Source organism: Suncus etruscus, chromosome 1 (genome assembly GCF_024139225.1).
Source record: "Suncus etruscus isolate mSunEtr1 chromosome 1, mSunEtr1.pri.cur, whole genome shotgun sequence".
Taxonomy (NCBI): Eukaryota; Metazoa; Chordata; class Mammalia; order Eulipotyphla; family Soricidae; genus Suncus; species Suncus etruscus.
This window is the reverse complement of record NC_064848.1, coordinates 189,799,661-189,821,309: the sequence shown is the minus strand read 5'-3', so window position 1 is coordinate 189,821,309 and position 21,649 is coordinate 189,799,661. Positions and strand designations below refer to the sequence as shown.

The 21,649-nt window shown below is 50.4% G+C and overlaps 1 protein-coding gene across 1 annotated transcript; it reads right to left on the bottom strand.

The window, feature by feature from the left end:
- Positions 1 to 555: 555 nt before the first annotated feature.
- Positions 556 to 5,350, bottom strand: NAGLU (N-acetyl-alpha-glucosaminidase). Its single transcript, XM_049768017.1, has 6 exons — positions 4,947 to 5,350; positions 4,032 to 4,179; positions 3,431 to 3,577; positions 3,266 to 3,351; positions 2,346 to 2,602; positions 556 to 1,754 (listed from the first exon to the last, which is right to left on the bottom strand). Exons 1-6 carry the CDS (start codon positions 5,348 to 5,350, stop codon positions 559 to 561), a joined length of 2,238 nt encoding a protein of 745 aa, XP_049623974.1. The 3' UTR covers positions 556 to 558.
- Between the last annotated feature and the right edge of the window lie 16,299 nt (positions 5,351 to 21,649).

Genomic DNA, 21,649 nt, shown 5'->3' with positions numbered 1-21,649 from the left:
CCCAGACCTTCAGCATTCTAGGTCAGGATTGGCAGGCCAAGTGAAGGTCACTACTCTGATAAATACCCCGGTGGGGTATTTTTGCACAAGCAGGAGGTTTTCTCTCACTGGGCCCCGTGTTCCCTGGGCATAGGTCCCTGTCCTGCAGTTGGTGCATCTTAGGAGGGGTTCAAGTATGTCATCCAGGAAGGAATTCTCAATTCCTAGGACTGGGGTGGGAGGAGCTGCAGGTGGAATTCAGTGCCAGAGGACATACTTTCTATGTCATAACACCCAGAAGCAAGGGAGAACTGGTCTCACATTATGGTCATGTCACAGCAATCCCAAGAATGGTGGCAAGTAATGGACTGATGACAGACAGGCCTTGGGATGCAGCAGTTTATTACCTGTGAGGGATTGTGCCCAGGACCCTGTGTCAGGATGCAGGAAAGTCTCCCATGCTGGCCCCCGCCCATAGGTCTGGCACCCTCTGGGACTCTTGTTCGGACCCTGTGAATCTGCCCCAGGGCTCTGCAGCTTGGAAAGAGTGTGCCTGGTGGTAGCACACTTCTAACAGGGTCACATAACGGGGTGATACTTGAGGAAAAGCTCCTTGACTAGGTCCACAGAGTTGCCTTGGGGTTTCACGGGGTACTTCTGCGTGCTGAACACGAAGCCTTGCTCCAGCTGGAAGGCCTTCTGCTCGAACTGGTGCTGCTGGAAGGGGCGGCCTTGTGCCAGGCTCTCTACCAGCATCTGCAGGAAGAGCTGCCAGCGCGGGGTGTAGTAGTCGGCCACTAGGCCGGCCAGTTGCTTGTTAGCATAGTCCAGGATGTTACCCTCTGGTCCCCACAGTGTCAGCTGGTAGCGAATGTTCAGTTCGTAGAAACGGGCCTCATCCTCGCTCACCGCCGTCTCCCGGGCTTGCTCTATCCAGCGGCCCAGCAGAAAGTGGTTATCACTTGCCAGCACCTGGTCGAGCGCGGGTAGCAGCTCATAGGCCAGGATGCCCCCTACCCGCAGCAAGGTGGTTTGGTTCTTCTCCAGGTATGCGCTCCTCGCCTCCAGGTAGTACAAACTAACTAGCTCCTGAACTGCCTGGCGAGTGACGTCTACCAGGTCGTAAAGGAAGGCTGGGCAGGTAGAGAGGGCAGGGGCTGCGGAAAGCAGCAGCCTCCAGGCCTCGAACACGTCGGAGCGGTTGTACCAGATAGCGGTGACCATCTGGAGGGACGGCCGCTTGACCAGCGGGCTGCGGTTGTGTCCGCTGCAGGCCTGGCCCGAACAGTTGTAGATGCTCCTGAGCAGCAGCCTCCAGGCGGCTTCTGCATCCTTGTGGGAGGCTCCGTAGCGCCGGGCAGCAAAGCCCGTCACCCACGCCCCTAGGTCCGCCACTGGTTCCTTCCTCCAGCCCAGCTCGGCCATGAGGGCATAGGCTACTTCGTTCTGCTCGATGCCCTCAGGTGCCATGCCCGTGCCCACCATGGTGGAGTTGGGGTAGCTGCGGGCGGCCGCGGGGCCCTGGTTCACGGCCTCTAGGGCCCCGAACAGGCCGTGGTTGCCCCCAAAGTTGTGCAGCATGCACCAGATGAAGGGCTGGCCCCGGAAGGACGCGGTGCGCACGTATACAGGCTGGGTCTCGGCAAACAGGTCCAGCACCAGTAAGCGGCCCTGTGGCACAGCCCCCAGCACGGCGTCCACCTGGGCAGGTCCCCAGAAGTCGGGCTGATGCTGGAAGAGCCAGCCCTGCAGCAGCCACACAGCCTCAGGATCCACTGTAAGAAGGCAGGAAAAAAAATGGCAGGGAGTGAGGGGCTTCCCCCTTCCCCATTCTAGAGATGATGAGGAAGAAGTAAATTATCTGCTTGTGACCCCTCAATCCCTCAGCAGGTACGTGTCTCCCAAACCTCCCTTCTGGTTCCTCTCGCAGACGCTCGGGCTGTGGGAGAACTCCTAGAGTCCTGAAAAGCCAGAGGCCTGGACCTCACACAAGGCCCTAGGTCTGATTCCAGAGGTCTGGGGAAAGAATTAGGGGGCTGCTGCTGATGCGCATTGGCATTCATCGTTGGGGCAACATGCTCAGGAAGCCTGATCTAGTCTGTTCCTTTCTGGGCTGACACTGACACATAGCCCATCTCCCCACAGAAGTGACAGGAAGAGATCCAGCTGGCTTTAGACACAACCCCAACCTTTAGCCTGGAGACAGAGACCAAATAAATCTCAGCATTGAGAACTAATGACCCTGGACCCACATCATTCCAACTCCCAGGTCACCCAGTTCTAGAGATAGAGTGAGTTGCCGGAGGGAGGGGAGTGGTGGCAGGGACTGATGAGGGGCCCAGGCAGGGGTCCCATGAGACCCTCACCTGCAGTCATGGCCTGGTAGACAGCAGAGGTGGCAGCGGCCAGGTAGGAGGGCTCCGTGGATGGGGGCTGCATCTCATTGAAAGTGTCAGCCCCGTAGATGTGGTCAGTGCCAAACTCCCTGGTCAGCTCCCGCAGGAAGAGGCTTCCAATGATGGGGAAGAGGGGGTCTTCCGGGGCCAGCAGGAAGGCACAGGAGTAGGAGCAATTGAAGTGTCCCCAACTGCCCATCTGGGTGACACGGATCTGAGGGAACACCCTGGCAGAGTGGGATGCAGAGGCAGTCTGGATGGTCTTTTGTCCTTACTGGGAGCCTCTCTTTCTGGGCCCTGGGGCTGCTCTAGGCCTGGTAGTTCCCCTTCCCTCCCCGTGATCCCACTTCCTCCTGGATGCCACCAAGGTCTATCTGACTGTAAATCTTTGGCCTCGGGAACCCTGGACTGAAGTTGCTTCTGCTCAGTCCTCAAATGTCCCCAACCGAGAGGTGGGTGCACAAGCCCTATTCTCACTGCACTGTACTTCCTGCCTCAGAGGCCATGGAGGCTGGTGCCATCCAGATGTTCTCACAGAGGCCAAAAGAAGGTGGGGATCCTCCGGCTGTGGGTGCTGGGAGTCTAGGGACCAGAAACTCCGGCACCAAGAGCGTGGGTGACCCCTACTGTGACCCCTGAAGACTGCCTGTAGAGGGTCAGTCTCTGATGAGCTTGGAGAATTTTCCCCCTGAAGGAGAGGATGGAGGGAGGGGCAAATCCTGTGACATCTGGAAAAAGCTTTGAGGGAGAAAACTGAGGCACAGAGCGGTCACACAGCCGGTCAGTGCTGGACAGGTAATGACCCTCAGCGAGCATTTTTCTTTATATCAGGTCCCCAGGGGAAAATGGATTCCCTCTGGGGGCTGGGCAGGGCGGTGGGGGACACTCACCGGGTGAGAGCCTTGGGGACGTGGCCGGGGAATGCGGGCAGTACTGGGGTCATGCCGAAGGCACGCATGCGATCCAGGATACGGTGCTGGGAGGGGCAGCTGGTAAGCACCAGTCTGGCTGAGAGCCTCCCCCCCCCCCCGGCCTCTTCCCTCCCCCTCTCCTACCTGTAGATAAAGCTGCTTGAGGTGCCAGGAGCGGGGCAAGGGGCCCCCCCAGGTGTGCAAATTGCCCATGCGTCCCCACGCTAGGAAGGCAGGACCTGTGAAGTACTCATCGATCTCCACCTGCGTCAGGCCCAGTGCCAGGTACACCTGTGGAGGACACCCCATTAATCCAACAAGCATTCTAGAGAAACAGACCTGTCAGTCACCCTCATCCCATGGCATTGAGGAGACACCAAGGTGAGGTGGCAAAGAGGGGCCTAGAGGGCAAGTTCCCTGAAAGTCAGCTTTGCAATTCAGAGGGCTCCTAGGAGCCAGGAACTGCTTGCAGAGGCTCCTGGAGAAGGGGGCCTGGCAGAGAGGGGAGAGCATAACTCAACCTCGAATAAGAATAGACAGGATGAGGCTGATGTTACTGAGACAATGTCCTGGAGTCTCTGCAGAAAGAGGGAGTGGGGTTCTGGGCTTTCAAACTGCTGGGTAGCGCTGGGGTCCAGCTCACAGTTAGGTTTCCACAGTTGCTTGTCTCCGCAATCTACACAAACACCTCTGGGGTCCGCCCCCACATCCTGAGCACTGGCTGGGGCCAACCTGGAACACGTACCCGCTCCCAGATGGCTTCCTGACCGTTCCAGGCCAGCGCTAGGTTCAGGCCGTTGAGTGCCATCCAGTCGATCTCCTTCTCCCAGCGCGCCCAGTCCCACCACACGAAAGAGTAGCTGTGTGTGCACACGTTCTGGTAATAGCGGTACCTGCAGGCAGGGGCATGATCTGGGCATATTCAAGAGACCAAAAGGCTGAAGATCCATCACACCGAGTGCCCTGGAGCCAACTCCCACCCACTCCAGGCCAAGTCCAAAGAGGAGAGGTTCCTTTCACAGGTGGCACCTCTACTTCCCTCCATGGAGAAACCAGGGGTGCCTGCATGTCTGAGGGCCCCCGCCTGCACCTCTAGACCCCCTCAGGAGCTTGCTTGTGAGCTTTAAAGATCCCAGGATTCAGCTTTGCACAAGGTCTTAATGGGGTAGGTAGGTACTTTTAGTCCTGAAAGTGGGGGGGGGGCAGCTTCCTGCTCCCTAGGGCCTAACAGGGTCTGATAAGTGAATACATCATCTCTAGTTCTAGAAGTTCTAGAACAGAAGGGGAACTACTTCCTAGGAACATCTTTAGGGGAGTCGGAAAAAAAAAATCATGTCCGGATCCACTTGGGCATTACACTCTTAAATCCTTGCAACTCTCCACCCAGCAGATGACACTTTCTAGGAACATCTCCAGAGGATCTTTAGGGGTGTCCGTGGAAAGAACCTCCTATCCAGACCCACTTGGGCATTGCAAACTCTTAAAGTCCTTGCAACTCTCCACCCAGCAGATGACACTTCCTTTTTAAAGGGTTTTGAATTGATTTGGAGCCGCAAAGTCTTACAGCCTTTGCTAGCAACCAGCAGCCTGCAAGGGCGCGACTGGGCTTCGGCGAGAGAGATGGGGGGCAGGAGGGAGCCCCAAAAGCGAGGCCACCCACCTGTTGGGGGTGGACTCGGTCAGCTCCACGGCGGGCAGCGGCTGTGGCAGGTGCAGCTGCGAGCCCGACCATGCAACGTGGCAGCCGCAGAAGTCCCGCAGGTAGCGGTGCAGCCCTGCAGCGGCCGCCACGCCCGTGGAGCCCCGCACGAGCACCCGCGCCCCGGGGCCCCCGCCGCCACTCAGGCGGTACGTGTCCAGGCCCGACTCGGCCGCCAGGGCGCGCTCCACCGACACCGCGAAGGCGGCGGCCGCCTCGGACCCCAGCAGCCGGCCCAGCAGCGCCCGCACGGCCTCCGCCTCCCGCGCCTCGTCCGCCCACGAGCTGCCCGCCCCGGCCAGCAGCAGCAAGCCCAGAGCCAAAGCCACGGCCGCCGCCGCCGCCGCCGCCGCCGCCGTCTCCATGGTGCAGCCGGTCTCTCGGCCCCGCCGGGAGCCAATCAGGAACAAGGGAAGTGTGGGCGTGGCTTACCTCGGCCAATCAGCGGCGAGCGCCGGACCACGTGGTCTCGACGGCGCCTCTGGCGGCGGCCGGGAGACCCGCTTCTTCCGGGCTCCTGAGACGGTGCAGCTCTTGGTGCGGGAGGAAGCGCGTGACCCCAAGCAAGCTGGGGAAGTTGGGGTTCCTCCTGGCTCTGCGCTCAAGGCAGGGGACCTTAGGGAGGCCAGAAATCGAACCTGACTGAGTCCGTCCTGGGTCAGCCGCATGCAAAGCAGAGGCCCCACTGTGCTGTCACTCTGGCCCTAGAAATGATTTATTTCATTTTATTCATTTATTTATTTGGTTTTTGGCTCACACCCATTGGCACTCAGGGTTCCTCCTGGCTCAGCTCAGAAATCGCTCCTGACAGGCTCAGGGGACCTTATGGGAGGCCAGGAATTGAACTCGAATCCATCCTGGGTCAGCGCATGCAAGGCCCTACTGTTGTGCTATCACTCTAGCCCCAGAAATAATTTATTTTTATTTATTTATTTGTTTGGGTTTTGGGTCACACCCATTGGCACTCAGGGGTTCCTCCTGGCTCTGCGCTCAGAAATCGCCCCTGGCAGGCTCAGGAGACCATATGGAATGCAGGGACTCGAACCCAAGTCCGTCCTGGATTGGCTGTGTGCAAGGCAAACGCCTTACCACTGTGCTATCTCTCCGGCCACCCCCAAATATGTTTGATTTTTTTTTTTTTTTTTTGGTTTTTGGGCCACACCCGGTGACGCTCAGGGGTTACTCCTGGCTATGCGCTCAGAAGTCGCTCCTGGCTTGGGGGACCATATGGGATGCCGGGGGATCGAACCGCGGTCCATCCGAGGCTAGCGCAGTCAAGGCAGGCACCTTACCTTTAGCGCCACCGCCCAGCCCCAATATGTTTGATTTTTGAGGGCCACAGGCGCTCTTGCTGGATCTCCTTAAGCCAAGCGCATCTTTGCATTAGTTTTGTGATGCTTTTGATCAATATAAAGGAACCCAGCCAAAGGTTTCCAAGAGAACTGACATTTCACTTCAGTTAACAGGCCATTGGGTAGAAGAGGGAGGGAAGCATTTCAGGCAGGAGATACAGGTACATAAGGAATCCGGGAAAAAGATAGAGCTGGTTGCAAGCAGCCGATTCAGACCAAAGGTGGTTGGTTCAAATCCCGGTGTCCCATATGGTCCCCCGGGCCTGCCAGGAGCTATTTCTGAGCAGACAGCCAGGAGTAAACCCTGAGCACCGCTGGGTGTGGCCCAAAAACAAAAACAAAAACAAAAACAAAAAAAAAGATAGAGCTGGAAGATTTGAGGAAGTGAAAGGCTGAGAAACTGGAAGAGGAGCAGAGCTTGTGAGCCTCAACTGGCCGAGAGGTGAAGCTCCTGGGCGTGTTATGGGTGCTCCAGCTTCCACATTGGCATTTCTTTATTTCACTTCTTGTATTTTGGGGATAGGGACGAGGGGTAAGGGCCACACCTGACGGTGTACAGGAACTACTCCTGGCTCTGTGCTTGGGGATCACCCTCTGGTAGTGCCTGGATATGTATGCGTGGCATATATAGTATCAGGGATCAAGGATAGTGGCCCCATGTAAGTGCCTTAACCCCTGTGCTGCTCTTTCCCACCTTACAGACACAGGACTGGTGATCAGAGAAAAGGAAATCAGTAGGACAAGATCATAAGGAGCATCAGGGCAGTGTTCTTGCCACTGTCTCCCAAAATGAGGCACCTTTTCAGGGCCTCTGGGGCTGTGTGTAAACAGGGCGAGGGCAAGAAGTCTGTTTTCTGCAGGTGTAGACTTTCCGAGTGCAGTAGCAGCTCATATGGGGAAGGGGTCAAACCAGTGCTGCTGAACCAGGAATCCAGAGCCTGTACAAGGGTGTCTGAGGAGCCAACAGGTGTCAACCACTGTCCTCCCAGCCATGCTCTGCAAGCAGCCCCTCCCCTCTCAGCTCCTAAGGTCCCCTGAAATGAAAGGTTTCAAAAAAGGTCAGGCAGGTAGCCCAGGGGCTGGAGAGATAGCATGGAGGTAGGGTGTTTGCCTTGCATGCAGAAAGAAGGTGGTTTGAATCCCAGCATCCCATATGGTCCCCCATGCCTGCCAGGGGCGATTTCTGAGCATAGATTCAGGAGTAACCCCTGAGCACTGCCAGGTGAGACTCAAAAACAAAAAACAAAACAAAACAAAAATGGGAGGTGGCCCAAAAAGCTGAGCACATACTCCTACAAGTGGGAGTCCCCAGATTCTCACACAGACACCATATGATTCTTCAACTATTGAGCATCATCACAAGAAAGGCCCTAGGTCACTGAGTCAGGAGTTGCCCCTAAGCAAAACTGGTTGTAGGCACAAAAGAAAGCCAAAGATCTCAATGAAATAGAGATAATTTCTGCATTTCTATGTTCATCAGCACTATTTGCAATAGCTAGAATCACCCAAGTGCCTGAGAACAGATGAGTAGTTAAAGAAACTATGATATATATACACACAGCTGTTAGAAAAATAAAGTCGTGGGGCCGGGCGGTGGCGCTGGAGGTAAGGTGCCTGCCTTGCCTGCGCTAGCCTAGGATGGACCGCGGTTCGATCCCCCGGCGTCCCATATGGTCCCCCAAGAAGCCAGGAGCAACTTCTGAGCGCATAGCCAGGAGTAACCCCTGAGCATCACAGGGTGTGGCCCAAAAACCAAAAAAAAAAAAAAAAAAAAAAAAGAAAAAGAAAGTCGTGAAATTTGTTTATGATGAATATGGAAGGTATGATGCTGAGTGAAATAAGGGAGAGGAAGAGGGACAGACATAGAATAATCTCACTCATTTGTGGGATATAAAAAAAATAAAGATAGTATGGCAATAATATCCAGGAACAATGGAGATGAGGATTACTAGAACCGTCCATGGTAGGAAGCTTGCCAATAAGAGCAATAGTGCAGTTAGGGCAGCAAATGGTCCACTGTGACAATGACAGTTGAAACTGGTCATTCTGGACAAGAACTGGGTGCTAAAAGGAGATAAAGTAATATTCATGGTACCCCTTCATTAGCAATAGTGCAAACCACAGTGTCAAAAAAGAAGAGAGGGAGGAGAGAGGGGAGGAAGAGAGGAGAGAAAAAAAGAGAGAGGGAGAGAGGGGGGAGAGAGAGGGAGAGAGAGAGAGGGAGAGGGGGGGGAGAGAGAGGGAGAGAGAGAGAGAGAGAGAGAGAGAGAGAGAGAGAGAGAGAGAGAGAGAGAGAGAGAGAGAGAGAGAAAGTTGAAGTGCCCTAGAGGCAGGAAGGGAGGGTTGGGTGGGAGGAAAACTAGGGACGTACATGGTGGGAAAAGTGCACTGGTAAGGATGGTATATATTTTGGTTTTGGTTTTAGTTTTAGGGTCACACCCAGTGGTGCTCAGCTCAGGGGTTACTCCTGGCTCTGTGCTCAGAAATCAACCCTAGCAGGCTCGGGGGACCATATGGGATGCTGGGATTCAAACAGCTGTCCATCCTGTGTTAGTTGCATGCTAGGCAAACACCTTACCGCTGTGCTATTGCTCCGGCTCCAAGGATGGTATATATTCTATGTCTGAAACCCAATCATGAACAATTCTGTAACCATGGTGCTTAAATAAAGCAATTATTTAAAAAAAGAGAGAGAGTTAATTTGATCATCAATCAGTGAGTTGAAGCTGGGAACAGCTGGGCATATTTCACTTAGAACAGTGCCTGTTACCCATTTGAGTAAGATGATCGTCCTTGGGAAAGATAGTGAACACACAGGGGCCAGAGCGATAGTACTGTGGGTGGAGCACTTGCCTTGCATGCAGCTGACCCAGGTTTGATCACCACATCTCATAGTGTTCCCTGATTCCACCAGGAATGATCCCTGAGAAAGACCTGAGCACTGCTGGATGTGGCTCAAAAAACAAAGACCAAACAACCAAAAGAGGTGCTGGAGAGATAGCACAGCAGTAGAGCGTTTGCCTTGCAGGCGGCCAACCCAGGACAGACCTGGGCTTGATTCCCAGCAACCCATATGGTCCCCCGAGCCAGCCAGGAGCGATTTCTGAGCACAGAGCCAGGAGTAACCCCTGAGTGCTGCTGGGTGTGACCCTAAAACTAAAACAAATAACAAAAACAAACAACCAAAAAAAAATAATAAAGGAAAAAAACAACCGTGTGAAGATAAAAAAAGAAAGAACACATAACCTTGTGATGATTAAAATAAAAAAGAACAGTGAGTTCTAATGGACTTTTTTTGTTTTGTTTTGTTTTGTTTTGTTTTGTTTTTGGGCCACACTCTGTGACGCTCAGGGGTTACTCCTGGCTATGCGCTCAGAAGTTGCTCCTGGCTTCTTGGGGGACCATATGGGATGCCGGGGGATCGAACCGCGGTCCGTCGTAGGCTAGCGCAGGCAAGGCAGGCACCTTACCTCCAGCGCCACTGCCCGGCCCCTCTAATGGACTTTGTGGGTTTTTGTTTACTAGATTTGAAGTGTTAAACTTTCCTAGTGGTTCTGACTTAGAGTATTGTTATTCTTATCTACAAGTCACAGGTGGCAAGCCACCAGAGAAGTTGTTTTCTCACTCTACCTCTTAGATGCCTACATTGCCTTCTGCCTGCAAAACTTAGAGTTCATTCCTTCTAAGCAATTTGGATTTCTCTGCCTATATTCCCAGAGCAGAGCAAATTCATTATTTTGCTATTGGGTTTTTTTTTTTTTTTTGGTTTTTCGGGCCACACCCATTTGATGCTCAGGGGCTACTCCTGGCTAAGCACTCAGAAATTGCCCCTGGCTTGGGGGCACCATATGGGACACTGGGGGATCGAACCTCGGTCCTTCCTTGGCTAGCGCTTGCAAGGCACCTTACCTCTAGCACCACCTCGCCGGCCCCTTGCTATTGTTATTTTAGCTTTGGACCACATCCAGTGGGTTCAGGGGCTTGGTGCCTCAGGGTATCACTCCCAGTGGTTTGGGGGGACCATATGCAGTTCTGGGGAATCACACCTAGGCCTCCTGTATGCAACGTCTATGCTCAGCCCTTTGAGTCATCTTCGTAACCCCTCCACCCCAAGCTTATGACTTAAGTTCATGCAAGGAAGGGATTTACATTTTTTAATAAGTATTTTTCTGGGGTTTATGTTTTATTTTATTTATTTTATTTTATTTTATTATTATTATTTTTTTTTATTTTATTTATTTATTATTTTTTTGTTGTTGTTTTTGGACCACACCTGGCGGTGCTCAGGGGTTACTCCTGGCTGTCTGCTCAGAAATAGCTCCTGGCAGGCACGGGGGGGGGGGGGGGGGACCATATGGGACACTGGTATTCAAACCAACCACCTTTGGTCCTGGATTGGCTGCTTGCAAGGCAAACACCGCTGTGCTATCTCTCCAGGCCCGGGATTTACATTTTTTTTTTTTTTTTTTTTTTGGCTTTTGGGTCACACCCGGCGGTGCTCAGGGGTTACTCCTGGCTGTCTGCTCAGAAATAGCTCCTGGCAGGCACGGGGGACCATATGGGACAATGGGATTCAAACCAACCACCTTAGGTCCTGGATTGGCTGCTTGCAAGGCAAACACCGCTGTGCTATCTCTCAGGGCCCGGGATTTACATTTTTAACCAGAGAAACATATTCCCAAATGAAACTTCCTTCATGTGTTGGGGCTTGGACTATCCTTGGCACTATTCAGGGGTCATTCCTGGTGGTGCTCTGGGGACCATATGCAATACTAGAAATTGAACAGAGGTTGGCTGCATGCAAGGCCTTACTCCCTGGACTAGTGGTCCTCAAACTATGGCCCATGGGCCACATATTGTATTTGTATTTGTTTTGTTTCTTCATTGCAAAATAAGATATATGCAATGTGCATAATAATTCGCTCATAAGTTTTGTTTTTACTATAGTCAGACCCTCCAATGGTCTGAGGGACAGTGAACTGGCCCCCTGTTTAAAAAGTTTGAGGACCCCTGCGCCTGGACTATCTCTCAGACTCACCAATGAAATTTCTGATCTGACTGGCTCTGAAGACACTATCTTTTCTGAGATCAGCTCCAGGATGGGTCCTCATGAGACTCTCTGGCCAGCCATTGCCTTCTTACCTTGCAGGGCTCTTCCTACCTTCCATCACCTTTTTCCCAACCCTCCTATAAGGGATATTTGTCAGACAAGCCCCCCAAGACTGTCTGTCTTCCAGCATTTTTGGCTGAAAGCACATGCAGCCTGGTGGTGGTGGGGTAAACTGCAGGCTCAGAGGGCCTCCAGTAGGATGTAGAGGTGGCATCGTAAGGGAGTGGCTGGCAAGGACAGCAGGTAGAGAGGACTGCCAGCCTGGGTGGGGGAAGGACATTCAAAGTCTAAGGTCATAGAAACTGGGCAGAGCCTTTACTGGTCAGCTGGGGAAGCTCAGGAGAAGGCTGATTGAAGAAATTAGTTAGGCATGTGGATAAAATGAAGTCTCAGATATGAGGAGGAAGGAGGATGTGTTGGTTCAATTAGCAGTATTCTGCTATGAAGCTGTATAAACATTTATATAAAACATATCTGGGGGCCGGAGAGATAGCATGGAGGTAAAGCATTTGCCTTGCATGCAGAAGGTCGGTGGTTCAAATCCCAGCATCCCATATGGTCCCCTGAGCCTTCCAGGAACGATTTCCGAGCATAGAGCCAGGAGTAACCCCTGAGCACTGAGCCTGCCAGGAGTGATTTCTGAGCATAGAGCCAGGAGTAACCCCTGGGCGTTGCCAGGTGTGACCCAAAAAACAAAAACAAAACAAAACAAAACAAAAACAACCTTATATATCTGGACCAGAGAGATAGTGTGGCATGTAGGGTGATAGCTGTATAAGTGGGAACCTGGATTCTATCTCTGAGACCTTACATGGTCCCCCAAGCCCTCTAGAAATGACCCCTGAGCACAGAGCCAGGAGTAAGCCCTGAGGAAAGCTGGGTGTATCCCCCAAACAAGCAAAAACTTAAACATGTATATGAAAAAATACAAATCACTAAGTACTAATATACTTCCATTTGCATTTTTTGGAGGGGCTTTAAACCACATCTAGTGGTATTCAAATGATCATGTGGTATCTTAGCACCCTATTTGTGTTCTAAAATATTTTTTGTTTGTTGTTTTTGTTTTGGGGCCATATCTAGCAGTGCTCAGGGGTTACTCTTGGCTCCGTGCTCAGAAATCACTCCTGGTAGGCTCAGGGGGACCATACGGGATGCTAGGGATCGAACCCGGGGCGGCTGTGTGCAAGGCAAATGCCCTACCCACTGTGCTATTATTAGGCCCCTTTTTTTGGTTTGTTTTTTGGGCCATACCCAGCTATGCTTAGGGGTTCATTCTTTTTTCCCCCATTTTTTCTTTATTTAAACATCTTGATTACATAAATGATTGTGATTAGGTTTCAGTCATGTAAAGAACACCTCCTTCACCAGTGCAACATTCCCACAACCAATGTCCCAAATCTCCCTCCATCCCACCCCCCCCTGTACTCCAGACAGGCTTTCCAGTTCCCTCATTCATTCACATGATTATGGTAGTTCTCTGTGTAGTTATTTCTATAGCTGCACTCACCACTCTTTGTGGTGAGCTTCATGAAGTGAGCTGGTGTTCCAGCCCTCCTCTCATTGTCTCTGAGGATTGTTACAAAAATGACTTTCATTTTTCTTAAAACCCATAGATAAGTGAGACTATTCTGCGTCTATCTCTCTCTCCCTCTGACTTATTTCACTCAGCATGTATAGGAAAATTTCATGACTTAATCTCTCCTGACGGCTGCATAATATTCCATTGTGTATATGTACCATAGTTTCTTTAGCCATTCGTCTGTTGAAGGGTATCTTGGTAGTTTTCAGAGCCTGGCTATTGTGAATAGTGCTGCAATAAATATAGGTGTGAGGAAGGGGTTTTTGTATTGTATTCTTGTGTTCTTAGGGTATATCCCTAGGAGTGAAATAGCTGGGTCGAATGGGAGCTCAATTTCCAGATTTTGGAGGAATCTCCATATCGCTTTCCATAGAGGTTGAGCTTGACAGCATTCCCACCAGCAGTGGATGAGTTCCTTTCTCTCCACATCCCCGCCAGCACTGATTGTTCTCTTTCTTTGTGATGTGCGCCAATCTCTATGGTGTGAGGTGGTATCTCATCCTTGTTTTGATTTGCATCTTCCTGATGATTAGTGACGAGGAGCATTTTTTCATGTGCCTTTTGGCCATTTGTATTTTTTTTTATCAAAGTGTCTGTTCATTTCTTCTCCTCATTTATTTATGGGATTAGATGTTTTTTTTTCTTGTAAAGTTCTGCCAGTGCCCTATATATTTTGGATATTAGCCCCATATCTGAAGGGTGTTGGGTGAATAGTTTCTCCCACTCGGTGGTTGACTCTTGTCTCTTTTGAGGTGCAGAAGCTTCTCAGTTTAATGTATTCCCATCTGTTGATCTCTGCTTCCACTTGTTTGGAAAGTGCAGTTTTCTCCTTGAAGATGCCTTTAGTCTCAATGTCATGGAGTGTTTTACCGACGTGTTGTTCTATATACCTTGTTTATGGTATCAGGTCTGATATCAAGATCTTTAATCCATTTGGATTTTACCTTTATACATGATGTTAACTGGGGGTCTATGTTCGCTTTTTTGCAAGTGGCTAACCAGTTCTGCCAGCACCACTTGTTGAAGAGATTTTCCCTGCTCCACTTAGGATTTCTTGCTCCTTTGTCAAAAATTAGGTAATTGTATGTCTGGGGGACAATGTCTGAGAACTCAAGCCTATTTCACTGATCTGAGGGTCTGTCTTTATTCCAATACCATGCTGTTTTGATAACTATTGCTTTGTAGTACAGTTTAAAGTTGGGGAAAGTAATGCCTCCCATTTTCCTTTTCCCTAGGAGTGCTTTAGCTATTCGAGGGTGTTTATTGTTCCAGATGAACTTCATAAGTGTTTGATCCACTTCTTTGAAGAATGTCATGGGTATTTTTAAGGGAATTGCATTAAATCTGTATAATGCTTTGGGGAGTATTGCCATTTTAATGATGTTAATCCTGCCAATCCATGAGCACAGTATGTGTTTCCATTTCCGTGTGTCCTCTCTTATTTCTTGGAGCAGGGCTTTATAGTTTTCTTTGTATAGGTCCTTCACGTCTTTGGTCAAGTTGACTTCAAGATATTTGAGTTTGTGTGGCACTATTGTGAATGGGATTGCTTTCCTGACTTCCATCTCTTTCCTATCATTATTGGTGTATAAAAAGGCCATTGATTTCTGTAGGTTGATTTTGTAGCCTGCCACCTTGCTATATGAATCTATTGTTTCTAGCTTTTTGGTAGAGTCTTTAGGGTTTTCTAAGTAGAGTATCATGTTGTCTGCAAACAATGAGAGCTTGACTTCTTCCTTTCCTATCTGGATTCCCTTGATATCTTTTTCTTGCCTAGTCGCTATAGCAAGAACTTCCAGTACTATGTTGAAGAGGAGTGGTGAGAGCGGACAGCCTTGTCTTGTACCAGAATTTAGAAGAAAGGCTTTTAGTTTTTCTCCATTGAGGATAATATTTGTCATTGGCTTGTGGCAGATGGCTTCAACTAGATTGAAAAAGGTTCCTTCCATTCCCATCTTGCTGAGAATTTTGATCAAGAAAGGGTGTTGGACCTTATCAAATGCTTTCTCTGCATCAATTGATATGATCATGTGATTTTTATTTTTCTTGTTGTTGATGTTGTGTATGATGTTGATAGATTTATGAATGTTAAACCATCCTTGCGTTCCTGGGATGAAACCTACTTGGTCGTAGTGTATGAGCTTCTTGATAATGCATTGGATCCTATTTGCCAGGATTTTGTTGAAGATCTTTGCATCAGCATTCATCAGGGATATTGGTCTGTAATTTTCTTTTTTGACAGCGTCTCTGTCTGGTTTTGGTATCAAGGTGATCTTGGCTTCATAAAAGCTGCTTAGGAGTGTTCCCATTTTTTCAATTTCATGGAAGAGCTTGGCTAGGATTGGTAGTAGCTCTTCTTGAAAGATTTGAAAAAATTCATTAGGAAATCCATCTGGGCCTGGGCTTTTCTTTTTGGGCAGATGAGGGGTTAGTTCTGGCTCTACACTCGGGAATTACTCCTGGCTGTATCTGGGGGACCATATAGGATGGAATCCATTTTGGCTGCATGTAGGGCAAATGTCTTACCTGCTGTACTATTGCTCTGACCTCAAAATAAACAGATTGTAAAAAACACAAATAGTGGCAATTTTAGCCTCTAGTTGCAGGTGGCTGGAGATATAATACAAGAATTAAACCAAATGGGGCCGGGCGGTGGCGCTGGAGGTAAGGTGCCTGCCTTGCCTGCACTAGCCTAGGATGGACCGTGGTTCGATCCCCCGGCATCCCATATGGTCCCCCAAGAAGCCAGGAGCAACTTCTGAGCGCATAGCCAGGAGTAACCCCTGAGCGTCACAGGGTGTGACCCCAAAACCAAAAAAAAAAAAAAAAAAAAGAATTAAACCAAAAAAAAAAAAAAAAAAGGAATTAAGGCACTTTTCTTGCATGCAGCTAATATGAGTTCAATGTCCAGCACCCCATATGGTGACTTTTTTTTTTTTTGCTATTGTTATTGTTGTTGGTTTCGAACCATACCTAAAAGTGCTCAGGGGTTACTCCTGGCCCTGTGCTCAGAAATAACTTCTGGCAGGCTTGGGGAACTATTTGGGATGTTAGGATCAAACCCAGGTCGGCCACATACAAGGCAAATGTCCTAACCCTCTGTGCTATCGCTCCACCCCCAAAATGTTGAGGGAACAAGTCCTGTGGCCAGAGCCAGAGAAATAAGCCCTGAGCACCACACAGAGAAGGGCCACCACCTCAGTAAAATAAAAGAGACAATATAGGGCCAGGAAGATAACTTAAAGGCTGGAGTGATGTTTCCCCAAACTGTTTTTTCCTCCAAGCGCAGTAGGGAGCAGCCCCCTGAGCACCCAGAAGTAAGGAAAATAGATTAAGAGGCTACCTCCAACAGGTACTGGGGAGTGGCATGGGGAAGTTTATAATAGGGCCCTTTGACCCGTTTGCCCTGTGACACATTATTTTCCCCACTACTCTTTTTTTGTTTTTGTTTTTGTTTTTGGGCCACACCCCAGCGGTGCTCAGGGGTTACTCCTGGCTGTCTGCTCAGAAATAGCTCCTGGCAGGCACGGGGGACCATATGGGACACCGGGATTCGAACCAACCACCTTTGGTCCTGGATCGGATGCTTGCAAGGCAAATACCGCTGTGCTCTCTCTCCGGGCCCTTCCCCACTACTCTTAACTCTTTCGTTCCTGTGCCTTGAATGCCTCCAGGACTGCCAATCCCTCTGCAGTGCACTGGGGGTCCGTCCCACTTGGTCCCCAAAGAGGAACGAGTCCTTCCACCTATGGCCACCAGAGGTCAGCACTCGCCTAATACATGCACGAAAAGGCTGGGCACTCAAGTCTGAGGGAATTGCTGCCCCGGGCTCCTGAGGACACAGGGCAGCAGTTTCCACCTCCAGTCCTGAGCTGAGGACAGGTGGCCCAAAGCCACCCTCTCTCATGTTGTCTCCAGGACCTCAGATGAGGGGACATTCCTAAGACAGGGGTGCTACCACTCAGCAGATTCCTGGGACCCAGAGATTCCAGATGAAGATTAGGTTAAGGACACAGGCTTTAAAAAAACAGATGGGCCTGATTGATAGCACAGTGGTAGGGCGTTTGCCTTGCACATGGCCAACCCGGAACAGACTTGGTTCAATCCCTGGCATCCCATAAGGTACCCTCAGGAGCAGTTTCTGAGTGCAGAGCCAGGAGTAACCCCTGAGCACTACAGGGTATGGCCTCCAAACCAAAAAACCAAAACAAACAAACAAACCAATCTACAGGTCCAAGATCTTCATTGTCCATATGTGCAAGAATTTGTGTGTGGTGGCTACGTCTATGTCTGTCTAATGTTCGTCTGTATTATACATAATGCCTGTCTGTTGTATATAGTCCATCCCCATATATAACCTTTCCTCCCCCCCACCACCACTTTACAAATCCTTTTCTATCCTTTTGCTCTCCTGCCCCTGATTTGTTATTTTTTTAACTTTATTGATTGGTTATTGGGCCACCCCCAGCGGTGGTCAGGAGTTATTCCTGGCTCTGCACTCAGAAATCACCCCTGGCAGGCTGGGGGACTATATGGGATGCTGGGAATCGAATCTGGTCCCTCTCAGGTCAGCCACATGCAAGGCAAATGCCCTACTGCTGTGCTATCTCTCTGGCCCCTGATTGTTATTTCTCCCCACTTTTTTTTTTTTTTTTTTTGGTTTTTGGGCCACACCTGACCATGCTCAGGGGTTACTCCTGGCTCTGTGCTCAGAAGTCGCTCCAGGCTGGCTCAGGGGACCATATGGGATGCCAGGAATCGACTCAGGTCCATCCTGGATCTGCATGCAAGGTAAATGCCCTACTGCTGTGCTATCTCTCTGGCCCCCTACTTAACCATTTTTGCTTTCAGATCTCCTCTTTCCCCCTCCCCCTCCCTCCCTCCTCCTCCTTCTTCTTTTTTTTTAGGTCACACCTGGTAGCGCTCAGAAGTTACTCCTGGCTCTGTGTTCAGAAATCGCTCCTGGCAGGCTCGGGGGTGCCGGGATTTGAATCAGGGTCCATCCTCTGTTGGCCATGTGCAAGGCAAATGCCTTACCTCTGTGCAATCACTCCGGCTCCTACTCTTACTTTTTAACTCCTCAGGAACCAGAATATTCATCCCACCCCAACATACTTCCAGCTGGCTCCCAAAGCAAAAGGATAACCTTCCAGCCCATCTTACCTTGGCCCAGGAAGAAGGTGTAGTTGCAGCTCCTGCTGATTTACTCTCAGCAGCTCCTTTTCTCCCACCTCCCTTCACTGTGGACTGTTGCTCACTACCACAACAGTTGTATTGGCTTTTGAGAGACCCTCAGCTCAAGGACATTTCCTGATCGTGACTGCTGCTAGCCATTTTTTCGGACCATACAAAACCACGTCACAGGCTTAAGATGTGCTCCAGATCCCCCACCCGATTATTTCAAAATCTTAAAGGGGATTTTATATATATATTTCCTTAGGTATAGTTCCTTTTTTATTTTTATTTTTTTTTTGGTTTTTGGGTCACCCCCGGCAGCACTTAGGGTTTACTCCTGGCTCTATGCTCAGAAATCGCTCCTGGCGGGCTCAGGGGACCATATGGGATGCCGGGATTCGAACTACCATCCTTCTGCGTCTAAGGCAAACGCTTTACCACTGTGCTCTCTCCGGCTCCATGATATAGTTCCTTAATAGGTGTAATTTTATTGTGTATCCTTATGTAGACGTAGTTCCCCTCACTTTTTCTGGATTTGTTTAGTAGGAAATTCTAGTAGATATTTCTCTTAGGTTCTGAGTTCATGTTAGAACCAGGTTATAGGGATTATTTAGCTTGTTACTTTTTACCCATATGCTCTAGTATTATCCTGTGGCATTGTTCCTTTTTGCATAGGCACATTAAAATGGGGAAATCTTTTTTTTTTTTTTTTTTTTCTTTTTGGGCCTCACCCAGTGACGCTCAGGATTTACTCCTGGCTATGCACACAGAAATCACTCCTGGCTTGAGGGACCATATGGGATGCTGGGGGATCAAACCGTGGTCCCTCCTAAGTTAGCGCGTGCAAGGCAAATACCTTAGTGCTTGTGCCACCACTCTGGCTCCAAAATGGGGAAATCTTGTGCATAAAAAGTTCTTTTTTTTTTTTTTTTTTGGTTTTTGGGCCACACCGTTTGATGCTCAGGGGTTACTCCTGGCTATGTGCTCAGAAATCGCTCCTGGCTTGGGGGGACCATATGGGACGCCGGGGGATCGAATCTCAGTCCGTCCTACGAGCACTTGCAAGGCAGACACTTTACCTCTAGCGCCACCTTCCCGGCCTCTAAAAAAGAAGTTCTTATCTAATAGGGGCAGGAATTCCTAATTTGAGGGTGGATGGATCACACCTGAAGGTGCTCAGGAATTACTTCTGGCTTTGAGCTCAGAAATTGCTCCTGGCAAGCTTGGGGGACCATATGGGATGCCGGGAATCGAACTGGGGTCTGTCTGGGGTTGGACATGTGCAGGCAAAGGCCTTCCTACTGTGCTATTGCTCTGGCCTGGAAGTCCTAAATTTTTTTATTGCATGGGAGCCTTTCACCCTAAACAAATATTATAGTGACTTGACCTAGGCTTCAGTAGATCGAACATTGGCTGTTCACCTCTGAACCTTGGGTCCCCTCTTTGGAATTGGCACAGTTTTCTGCACCAGCACCAGGAATCAAACTTCTACAGGAAAAGGCCCTAATGCTGCCCTGACACCAACTTGTTCCAGGGTGGGTTTCCATGCCCTGCCACCTAACGGAGAGATGAAATCAAAAGACACTTCATGACACCCTGACTTCGACAAAGTATTGGTATAAGAACTCTAATACTGAAGCCTGACTGCAACAACTGTGAATGAGGAAAACTTTTTCCGGGCCATGAAGAAAGACCTTGGGGTTTGACAACTTAGTATGTCGTGTAGTCAGTCTTATGGTCTTATGGCAGGGTGCATACAACCTTGAATGCAACCAACTGAAGTTCGATTTCCAGCGTTTGGAGCATCTGGGTCCCCCAACCCCACCCTCCAGCTCTTCATTGCCAATGGCAGCCCGGGTTGAGCAGGCAATCTGGGATTCTCGCCTTATTTCTGCCTTCACACTCCCAGGAGCCAGGTCCTTTTGCAGACACTCTCAGGGGTTGAGACCCATCATCCATTCCTGTAGCCGAGTTAGGGAGCCCTCCATGCTCTCCAGGTCAGTGATCACCTGGTTATTTTGAGTCCTGCTACCCGTGGCCTTGGGGGCCTCAGGCGACCGGAGAATGCTAAGTGCCAAGGTCAGCAGGTGGCTGAGGAGCCCACAGAGCGCTAGGCAGGGAGGCGCCCACATTCTTGTGCAGGGCTTTCCCCCTCTGGCCCGCCCTTCTGTGCAGGAATGTGCATGAGGTGGACAGCTGACTGGGAGGGGTGTGGAGGGCAGAGCCGCCCTGTTCAAGTTGTGCTCTTCACCCAGCCTCAACCCATCTTCTCTGACAGCACCCTGAACCCTAGGGTATCCACCTCATGCACCTGGCAGCGCTCAGGGTTATCCTAGCTCTGTGCTCAGAAATCGCCCCTGGCAGGGTCAGGGGACCAGATGGGATGCAGGTATTCAAACTGGGGTCCTGTGCAAACGCCTTACCACTGTGCTATCGCTCCAGCTCCCTAATTTATCTTTTCCTCCTTTTTCATCACTGTGCTTTTGCCATTTTATCTAATATTTTTGTTTGTTTTGGGTCACACCTGGGAGCACTTGGGTTACTCCTGGCTCTGTGCTCAGAAATCACTCCTGGCAGGCACAGGGGACCATATGAAATGCCAGGATTTGAACCACCTTTTGTCCTGTCCTGGATCTGGTTTCCATTGGCAATGAAGATTTGGAGGGTAGGGATGGGAGTAGGGGCAGATGCTCCAGGTGTTGAGCCTGGAGTGCCATGGCACAGGAGCCTCTAGTCCAGTTGAACACACTTTATTCAGCACAGAGAGTGTGGGAGGTTCCCAGGGAGGTCTCTGCTTCGAACCTGGCGTAAACAGAGCACAGAGCATCACAGCAACCACAGGGCAGGTGGGGAGGGCTGGTCAAGATGGGGGCACACAGTGGACAGGGCCAGCCTAGCCTGGGGTGGGGAGTCAGCAGGTAGCTCCCTGCAAACAGCCAGGGCAGAGGGGCAGGGCTGGCCCACTGAGGGTCCCACCACTAAAAGCAGCAGGTAGGGTCCATCTAGCAAAGCAGCAGAACTGCTGCGCCAACACATGATTGAGAGATCCAAAGGCCCTCAGCCTTGGGGGTGAGGGGTAATAAGTAGTCCTTGGGAGTGTCCACTGGGCAGGGCCGTGCAGCCCCCACCATCACAGGAACAGCAGGCCCATCAGTCACTTCCATCAGCCCCCTCCCGATTCTCAGTCCTGCACTCATGATCATGATGGGGGTGGGGGAAGGTCTCGGGGTCCACACCTGAGAGGGCAGCCAAAACTCGGCATAGCACTCCCATCTGGATAGCAAGAGGTTCTGGGTGCAAGGGAGGAGAGGAAGAAAGTGAGGTTTTTGGGGGACCTGTTGTGACAAGGAGCAGATGGCCTACTAAGGTCTTGATTAACAGAGGGCATGGGCCAAGGGCAAAGACCATCATCCCTGATCCCACATGCCGGCCCCCAAAACCAGTA

Excerpts from the sequence above, each read along its gene's own strand:
- NAGLU (XM_049768017.1), bottom strand. The coding sequence starts at position 5,350 with ATGGAGACGGCGGCGGCGGCGGCGGCGGCGGCGGCCGTGGCTTTGGCT. Across the intron at positions 4,180-4,946 it reads ACCGAGTCCACCCCCAACAG|GTACCGCTATTACCAGAACG; the intron begins GTGGGTGGCCTC and ends CCCTGCCTGCAG. Across the intron at positions 3,352-3,430 it reads TCAAGCAGCTTTATCTACAG|CACCGTATCCTGGATCGCAT; the intron begins GTAGGAGAGGGG and ends TGCCCCTCCCAG.